General features: G+C 32.2%; 1 protein-coding gene, 2 non-coding genes and 2 pseudogenes across 3 annotated transcripts; 3 read left to right on the top strand and 2 right to left on the bottom strand.

Moving 5' to 3' along the window:
- Window positions 1-830, bottom strand: part of LOC125598945 — a 1630-nt pseudogene extending 800 nt beyond the window's left edge.
- Window positions 831-1756: 926 nt separating this feature from the next.
- LOC125598946 (NAD(P)H-quinone oxidoreductase subunit K, chloroplastic) lies at window positions 1757-4741 on the top strand. Its single transcript, XM_048772637.1, has one exon. The coding sequence runs from the start codon at window positions 3292-3294 to the stop codon at window positions 3967-3969; it is 678 nt and encodes a 225-aa protein (XP_048628594.1). The 5' UTR covers window positions 1757-3291; the 3' UTR covers window positions 3970-4741.
- Window positions 4742-5169: 428 nt separating this feature from the next.
- Window positions 5170-5242, bottom strand: TRNAF-GAA. Its single transcript has one exon. It is a non-coding gene; the product is annotated as a tRNA-Phe (tRNA).
- Window positions 5243-6803: 1561 nt separating this feature from the next.
- Window positions 6804-6876, top strand: TRNAT-UGU. The gene has a single exon. It is a non-coding gene; the product is annotated as a tRNA-Thr (tRNA).
- An 899-nt stretch (window positions 6877-7775) lies between these two features.
- LOC125598947 overlaps window positions 7776-10000 on the top strand; it is a 2907-nt pseudogene continuing 682 nt past the window's right edge.

Here is a 10000-nt window from a genome sequence, read left to right as displayed (position 1 = left end):
AGAATTAGGATAAGCACGAAAATGAAAGCTTCTATAAAAGCGGATACCCCTAGTACATCGAAACTCATTGCCCACGGATACAGAAAAACGGTTTCAACATCAAAAACAACAAAAAACTAGAGCAAACATATAATAACGGATTCTAAATTGTAACCAAGCATCCCCGATCGGTTCTATACCTGATTCATAACTAGAAAGTTTCTCCGGCCCCTTCGTAATTGGAGATAAAACCCCGGAAATTAGAAATGCCAAAACAGGAATAGCACTTGATATTATTAAAAATGCCCAGAAAATATCATATTCGTAAAGCAGAAACATAGACGAACTCCTATGAATGTGGAAAAAAATACCCGCTTAGTCAATTCCAATCGGAGTGGATTGGGCAAGGTATATATAACTCTTGCGTCAAAACAAAAATTCAGGTTAATCGAATCATTTATTTTCGTTTGGTTGCTGTGGTAGACGTCTCCTTTTAAGATTATTGATTGTAATCTTATTTCAGTACACTTATTACTTATTTTCCATGTTTCTATTACTAATAGTTTCTCATATTAATAATATAATATAATATGATTAATAACTAGTAATTTTTTTATTTCTGTTTCTTAAATTTGCTTTATGTTTTATTAAAAATAAAACAAATTGATAAAAAATATCTTCGTTTTTAAAATTATGACGTATCAAAAAATCCACTTACGACTATGAAAATGAATGAATAAAAAAACGTTTATTCTAAATTATAAGTATCTATCTAGATATATCTATAGATAGTGATTGGATCCACTGAAATCAAATGAAATCAAATTTGGTTTTCCGTTTTATTCTGAACGACCCCCAGGACTTATGGTTTAGGGTCTGGGAGTTTTTTTTATGAACCAACCAATTGAAAGTAACCAGTTAGAAATAAAGAATACAATAAAAAGTCAAAAAATATCCAATTATTTGGATTTGAATGTCATTATTAGAATAAATTATTAGTTAGGGCTATACGGATTCGAACCGTAGACCTGCTCGGTAAAAGAGCTCGAACTTATTATTATCAAAATGATTCGAACTCTTTCAAGACCCAACATGCATTTTTTGCATTGGGCTCTTCATTAACTGATAGAAAGATCAGTTAGTCTACCATATTTTTTCTTAAAAAAAAAAGATAAGAAATGGTTCCAAGTACTCTGATGATTATTTTTTAATTCTAATACAATACAGAATAACTACCAAAGTGTTTCAAAGAAGGGTTCTCTTGACGTAGGTTGCTTTTGGGTCTAGATCAACTTAAGTTAAATATAGTCCTAACATCCTGATTAAAAAAATCAAATATGAAACTGCTACACCTTAAGGTTCATGGACGAAAAGATCATTTTTGGAGTTCCTTATACTCATTCGCTAGCATTAAGTAGACTGGGTATTCACCCTATAATATCTTCAAATCAATGATGGGTTCTATTAATCCCTACCAAATGGGGTGACTTAATCGACCTTAAGGTCATACCTATTTCTCCGTCTGGGTTCCTAAAAAATTACGGCTCTGGAGTAAAGATCATCGATTATTAGTTAAATATCAATTCAATTGGTATGATTGCGTGATCGGGCTCCATCACGCAACAAACCAATTGATTGATTTCTTATTAATAAAATCGATATTTCCATTTTCCATGTCTTTTTTTTAAAAAGAAGGAGAACAATTCGCCTACATTAGTCCTATTTAAATACCATTTCGGTAGGGAATTAATAGAACCCATCATTGATTTGAGATATTGATAGGGTGATACCCAGTCTACTTGATTAGCAGAATTGAGTATAAGAACTCAAAAATGATCTTTTCGTCCTATGAACCTTAAGGTGTAGCAAGTTTCATATTTGATTTTTTAATCAGGATGTTAGAGACTATATTTAACTTAAGTTGATCTAGACCAAAAGCAAACCTACGTCAAGAGAACCCTTCTTTGAAACACTTTGGTAGTTATTCTGTATTGTATTAGAATTAAAAAATAATCAATCAGAGTACTTGGAACCATTTCTTATTTTTTTTTTAAGAAAAAATATGGTAGACTAACTGATCTTTCTATCAGTTAATGAAAGAGCCCAATGCAAAAAAAATGCATGTTGGGTCTTTGAAAGAGTTCGAATCATTTTGATAATAATAAGTTCGAGCTCTTTTACCGAGCAGGTCTACGGTTCGAATCCGTATAGCCCTAACTAATAAATTTATTCTAATAAATGACATTCAAATCCAAATAATTGGATAATTTTTGACTTTTTATTGTATTCTTTATTTCTAACTGGTTACTTTCAATTTGTTGGTTCATAAAAAAAACTCCCAGACCCTAAACCATAAGTCCTGGGGGTCGTTCAGAATAAAACGGAAAACCAAATTTGATTTCATTTGATTTCAGTGGATCCAATCACTATCTATAGATATATCTAGATAGATACTTATAATTTAGAATAAACGTTTTTTATTCATTCATTTTCATAGTCGTAAGTGGATTTTTTGATACGTCATAATTTTAAAAACGAAGATATTTTTATCAATTTGTTTTATTTTTAAATAAAACATAAAGCAAATTTAAGAAACAGAAATAAAAAAAATTACTAGTTATTAATCATATTAATATTATATTATTAATATGAGAAACTATTAGTAATAGAAACATGGAAATATTAAGTAATAAGTGTACTGAAAATAAGATTACAATCAATAAATCTTAAAAGGAGACGTCTACCACAGCAACCAAACGAAAATAAATGATTCGATTAACCTGAATTTTTGTTTTGACGCAAGAGTTATATATACCTTGCCCAATCCACTCCGATTGGAATTGACTAAGCGGGTATTTTTTCCACATTCATAGGAGTTCGTCTATGTTTCTGCTTTACGAATATGATATTTTCTGGGCATTTTTAATAATATCAAGTGCTATTCCTGTTTTGGCATTTCTAATTTCCGGGGTTTTATCTCCAATTACGAAGGGGCCGGAGAAACTTTCTAGTTATGAATCAGGTATAGAACCGATCGGGGATGCTTGGTTACAATTTAGAATCCGTTATTATATGTTTGCTCTAGTTTTTGTTGTTTTTGATGTTGAAACCGTTTTTCTGTATCCGTGGGCAATGAGTTTCGATGTACTAGGGGTATCCGCTTTTATAGAAGCTTTCATTTTCGTGCTTATCCTAATTCTTGGTTTAGTTTATGCATGGCGAAAAGGAGCGTTGGAATGGTCTTAGTTCGTTTCCTGAATACTTGTACAATAACAATAAAAAAAAAGTAAAAAAAAAACCATTGAAACAATTATGAATTCCATTAAGTTTCCCGTACTTGATCGAACAACAAAAAACTCAGTTATTTCAACTACGTTAAATGATCTTTCAAATTGGTCAAGACTTTCCAGCCTATGGCCGCTTCTTTATGGTACCAGTTGTTGTTTTATTGAATTTGCCTCATTAATAGGCTCCCGATTTGACTTTGATCGTTATGGGCTAGTACCAAGATCAAGTCCTAGACAGGCGGACCTTATTTTAACAGCAGGTACAGTAACAATGAAAATGGCTCCTTCTTTAGTGAGATTATATGAACAAATGCCTGAACCAAAGTATGTTATTGCTATGGGAGCGTGTACAATTACAGGGGGGATGTTCAGTACCGATTCTTATAGTACTGTTCGAGGGGTTGATAAGCTAATTCCTGTAGATGTCTATTTGCCGGGTTGTCCACCTAAACCAGAGGCTGTTATAGACGCTATAACAAAGCTTCGTAAGAAAATAGCTAGAGAAATCTATAAGGATCGAATTAGACCTCAACGGGGTAATCGGTGTTTTACTACCAATCACAAGTTTTTTGTTGTACGCAGTACACAGACTGGAAATTATGATCAAGAATTACTCTATCCACCATCATCTACTTCAGAGATCTCTACTGAAACATTTTTTAAATACAAAAGCCCAGTATCTTCCCACGAATTAGTGAATTAGGGAGGATTTGAGAGAATAAGAAAAAAATCTTCATAAATTAGAACTCATGGTAAATGTGAAATACTTAAATTTATATAAAAAAGGTGTGGGGGAAATAAAAAAGATGCAGGGCACTTTGTCCGTTTGGCTAGCCAAACGCGGGCTGGTTCATAGATCGTTGGGCTTCGATTACCAAGGAATAGAGACTTTACAAATAAAGCCCGAAGATTGGCATTCTATTGCTGTAATTTTATATGTATATGGTTACAATTATTTACGTTCCCAATGTGCCTATGATGTGGCACCAGGTGGCCTCTTAGCCAGTGTGTATCATCTTACGAGAATAGAATATGGTGTCAATCAAGCGGAAGAAGTTTGCATAAAAGTATTTACTCACAGGAGTAATCCCAGAATTCCATCTGTTTTCTGGGTTTGGAAAAGTACGGATTTTCAAGAACGGGAATCTTATGATATGTTAGGAATCACTTATGATAGCCATCCGCGGCTGAAACGGATCTTAATGCCCGAAAGTTGGATAGGGTGGCCTTTACGTAAGGATTATATTGCCCCCAATTTTTATGAAATACAAGATGCTTATTGAATGATAAAAAATTTGAATGATAAAAATGAGTCTTAGTTTCTACAACTACGGACCTTCGCGGAATATTTTGAATTCGAGTCGTTTTTAGATCAAACAAACAGAAGAATTAAGGTCTTATTCATATTATTATAGATAGCTTAATCTCCAATTTGAAAGATACTTTTTTCCTAAAAGCCGAGCCAATAGGATGAACTAAAAAAAAAAAAAAGAGTTCTGCATTATGAACTTTGTATCGCGCACATAACTTAGTCAACTTTAGTCACATAACTGGGAATGAATAAATAAGATTGGAAAGCAATACAATAAATGGGGGGGTTAAAATTCTATTTCTATTGTATCTAATCTAATGAATCTTGGGGGTATTTCTGCCCTTCAACGATAGATACTATAGATAGATATAGATAGATAGATATAGATCTTTTTTTTTTACTTTTTTTATTCTTTCAACCAGAACTTTCCTTTCGAATATGTATTAGGTATAAAGTCTTATACATTTTTTTTGAACGGATGGATCCACAACATGAACAAAAAAGAGAGGGGGATAAAGGATTATTGCACTTTTTTTACTAAAGATACGTTTAATTTGAAGACTATAAACTTATCAAAATTAATCAATCCTATGCCAAGAACCAGATTTGAACTGGTGACACGAGGATTTTCAGTCCTCTGCTCTACCAACTGAGCTATCCCGGCCATTACCGAAGTATCATTCTCATTTTATGAGATGACTTAGGTCTATGTCAATTAAAAGAAACGCAAAAGTAGTAAATGAAAAAAGTTTTGGACCGGGAATTTATTGGATCTTCGAAAAGAAGACTTTCTAAGTTTTAGAATGAAAAATTATTTAGATTCGAAATAATTCAAATCGATAGTTCTTTCTCATTTGTATATGTATGATATATCCCACAAGACTTGTATATAATAAGAAAAGAAATTCGAGTTTGTAAAAGTGTCGGATGAATGAAAAAAGATCAATGAATTCTTGAATAACTAAAAAAAGGGTAAGGTGTCAAACAGACTTTTTTAGGGAGTAGGGTTGGGGATAGAGGGACTTGAACCCTCACGATTTTAAAAGTCAACGGATTTTCATCTTACTATAAATTTCATTGTTGTCAGTATTGACATGTAGAATGGGACTCTATCTTTATTCTCGTCCGATTAATAAGTTCCACCAAGGATCTATCAGACTATGAAGTGAATCGTTTGATTCAACACAAGGGATTGAACTCCATTTGTTAGAACAGCTTCCATTGAGTCTCTGCACCTATCCCGCTTTCTAAACTCTGGTTTGTTCGCGTAACCCAGGATTTGGCTCAGGATTGCCCATTGTTAATTCCAGGGTTTCTCTGAATTTGAAAGTTATCACTTAGTAGGTTTCCATACCAAGGCTCAATCCAATTAAGTCCGTAGCGTCTACCAATTCCGCCATATCCCCCTTTTTGCTTTGAGATTAGGATCTCATTATGATGTCTTTCCACTTTTTCTTATGACGAAACCTTGGAATTCATTACATACAGATACTTATTTTATTTCTTTGGTATCTTCTTGCATTTTTTTTAGCCCCATCCATATTGATTTAGTTTAATCAACAAAGATTCTATCATTTTTGTATTTGCAATTCAATATGGTTATATATTAGAGAACATATATATGTTCTTCCTTTTCTCATCGTTGTCTTCAATTTTAAGAAATAGTCGAACGGTCGATTCGTTTTTTTTACTTCCATGAAAAGAAATTTATGATCATTATTGAAACTTAGAATTCTACAATGTGCAATGTAAAAAGATTATAAGTCTACTTCGTAGATTTGAAATTCGAATAATTCTAAAAAAGTATATTCGAAATGAATATTCGAATATTCATTCTAATAATTTAATTCTATAAAATAATAAAGAATATAAAAAGAGAAAAAGTATCAAATAATAATAATTGCATGAGGTTAGAACAAAAAAACCAAGAATTTCAAATCAGATATCATTTAACTTTAAAAAAAAAGCTTTCCGGTCTAATTAAAATTTTCTTATTTAGAAACTCATGAAATCAAAATTAGAAAGTCGATATATTGCTATATTATATTAATTCATTAAGGTTTTGTTTTATTTATTTAATGATAGTCACTATTTATTTGAGCTATATTCTGTTCTAGAATATCGAAAATATGATGAATTCTAAATAGATAAGGAAAAATATGAATAGAATAGTTAATTAATACGATCTAGTAGTTTAGTGAATTTGTATACACTATTTTAGTTGAGCCCGCTTAGCTCAGAGGTTAGAGCATCGCATTTGTAATGCGATGGTCATCGGTTCGATTCCGATAGCCGGCTTTTACATAGTTTTTCATTTTTTTTACATGATTTTTAATGTACTTTCAAAAAAAAATAAGATTGAAAAGACTTCTTTCACCTTTTTCCAAGAGTTACCACGCCATTTATATTATGTCATATAAACTTCCATATAGGAATATATATTGGGGTAAAAGGGTTAGATCTTGGCAAAATAAATGAAGAAAATAAAGGAAAATTTTTGTGATTTATTGATTTATATATATTGTATATACAATAAAAAAAATCTGTATATTGAGAGAATATATCTTCTGACTCTTTGTATTCCAATAGTTTATTGGAGTGGATTTTACGTTATTTATCATTATCATTTAGTTCAGTTTTAATTTTGTTTAGTTTTTGTACAATTTCAATAAAAAAAGGAGTCTTTATGTCACGTTACCGAGGGCCTCGTTTTAAAAAAATACGCCGTCTGGGGGCTTTACCGGGACTAACTAGTAAAAGGCCTAGGGCAGGAAGCGATCTTAGAAACCAATCACGCTCCGGAAAAAAATCTCAATATCGTATTCGTTTAGAAGAAAAACAAAAATTGCGTTTTCATTATGGTCTTACAGAACGCCAATTACTTAAATATGTTCGTATCGCCGGAAAAGCTAAGGGGTCAACGGGTCAAGTTTTATTACAATTACTTGAAATGCGTTTGGATAACATCCTTTTTCGGTTGGGTATGGCTTTGACTATTCCTCAAGCGCGCCAATTAGTTAACCATGGGCATATTTTAGTTAATGGTCGTATAGTTGATATACCAAGTTATCGATGCAAACCCCGAGATATTATTACAGTGAAGGATGAACAAAACTCTAGAACTTTGGTTCAAAATCTTCTTGAGTCATCTGCCCCCGAGGAATTGCCAAACCATCTGACTCTTCACACATTCCAATATGAAGGGTTAGTCAATCAAATAATAGATAGGAAATGCGTCGGTTTGAAAATAAATGAATTGCTTGTCGTAGAATATTACTCTCGCCAGACTTAAAAAACCTAAGTGAAGTAAAAAAAAATCACTAAAAACAAGAGTTCGGACAACTCCCCTTTGCCCGCTTTTTTGATTAAAACTAAAAAGGGACAAGGTAAGGGATTTTGTCGGGGAATCTTTTTCCTATTCATGTATCATAGATTGGTAGGGAGGTTTGGATCCCTTGTTTGCTCTTCCCAGCATTTTCCATAGCAAAGAAATGTAGATTTTATATCTAGAAAAATTGGAAGTAGATAGAATATTTTTTTATAAAAAACGAGTCCGCTTTTATGTTAGTTCGTACTATAAAATTCCTTTGTTTGTGAGAAAATTTTCTCACAAAAGAAAAGTTAAAGGAAATAAAAAGAGTTATAGAATGGATTACTACCTATGCCAAGATCGCGTATAAATGGAAATTTTATTGATAAAACCTTTACAATTGTAGCCGATATCTTATTACGAGTCATTCCGACAACTTCCGGAGAAAAAGAGGCATTTACTTATTACAGAGATGGTGCGATTTGATTATCATTATCATTTTTTTCTATTTCTCACCGATTTGGAATAGAAAAAAATGAGTATTGAAAAAAATCTACGCTTTTGAAGGTGAAGTTTATAATATAAAAAAGCAATCCCTTCTGTCATGTATCCACGATTAGTGCAGCCTTAGATGCTTCAATTATGAATTCTAGTATTGAGCAAAAGGTTTTTTACCTACGGTTCCCGTATTACAGATCAATCCTACTAGACTAATACAATATACGAATAGGAGGCACAGGGGAAGAAGCACTACGCCGAGAAATCAACAACACGAAAACTTTCTTCAAAAAGATTCCTTTTCTTTCTTCTTCTTTGGGATTGGGACTAATTAAAATGGTTGGAACAATAAACATCCATCTCGTCCGTACTTTGGATACCCGTATAACCATTGAAGACTGTTGAAGTGACTAATTCCTGGAAATTTAGGGGCGTTGAGAACAAAGAAATTGTTAGAGTTTCCTTTTTTATTTTTATCTAGTATGAATATGAATCCACTTGGTAGTAAGAAAAGATCTTTTACAAGAAGGTTGGCTAGGGATTTCTTGTAAAAACATTAGCCCCGCTTAGTTCATAATGACATCAAATTTTTCCATATCCATATATTTATTATTTTCATTATGCACCTAAAGGAGGAGCCGTATGAGATGAAAATCTCACATACGGTTCTGAAACGGAGAATTCGTTAAAGCGAATGACGACCGTAACGGATGTCGGCTCAATCTGAAGGAAATTATGCGGAAGCATTACAGAATTATTATGAAGCTATGCGACTAGAAATTGACCCCTATGATCGAAGTTATATACTCTATAATATAGGCCTTATCCACACAAGTAATGGGGAACATACCAAAGCTTTAGAATATTATTTTCGGGCATTAGAACGAAACCCCTTTTTACCACAAGCTTTTAATAATATGGCTGTGATCTGTCATTACGTGCGACTATCTCCACTATAGAAAAAAAGAACGAACAGCTAGTCAATGAAATACTAGAAAAAAAAAAAGGCTTTCTACATAAGCATCGTCCAAAACGATTTTTTATCAGCTGTAGCAAATAAATAAACTTCATGGATCGAAATATGAAGTGAAGACTAGATATGCCTAAATACTTTATTTTCTATGGATAAAAAAAGATTTAATTGATAGAGGAAGCACCGTAAAGATCAACTGGAAAGGTTTTGGACCGATACAACAAGAGCTGTTTATTTATATCATAATATGAGATAAATCTTAGAAATCTACTTATGTAATAGAGTGGATCCCCTAAGGTATTGAGCAGCGGTGTAGCATCAGATCCTAAAGACAGTAAGTCTTTTTCTTTTTTATGATATGAAGTATGAAAAAAAGTCTTTTTCAACGATTCTATATAAATTTATATATGAAAGCGGGATAGTTACCTTTCAGAAAATTCTAATATCTAATAACAGTGGACATGCCTTTTTTTTTCTGAAGGTAGGAGAAAAGATAAAACTTATTATTAGATTAATTAATATATTAATTAAATCAAAACGAAAGTTTGAAACTCATGTAATTACTCTCTTTTGTTTAATCCAAGAAAAACCGAATGAATATCTATAAGAAATCTCATTCAATTAGATATAAAGTTAAAGTA

The sequence above is a fragment of the Brassica napus genome, unplaced genomic scaffold, assembly GCF_020379485.1.
Source record: "Brassica napus cultivar Da-Ae unplaced genomic scaffold, Da-Ae ScsIHWf_1810;HRSCAF=2446, whole genome shotgun sequence".
Lineage (NCBI taxonomy): Eukaryota > Viridiplantae > Streptophyta > Magnoliopsida > Brassicales > Brassicaceae > Brassica > Brassica napus.
The sequence above is the reverse complement of the archived record's forward strand: the minus strand, read 5'-3'. Positions and strand labels throughout refer to the sequence as shown.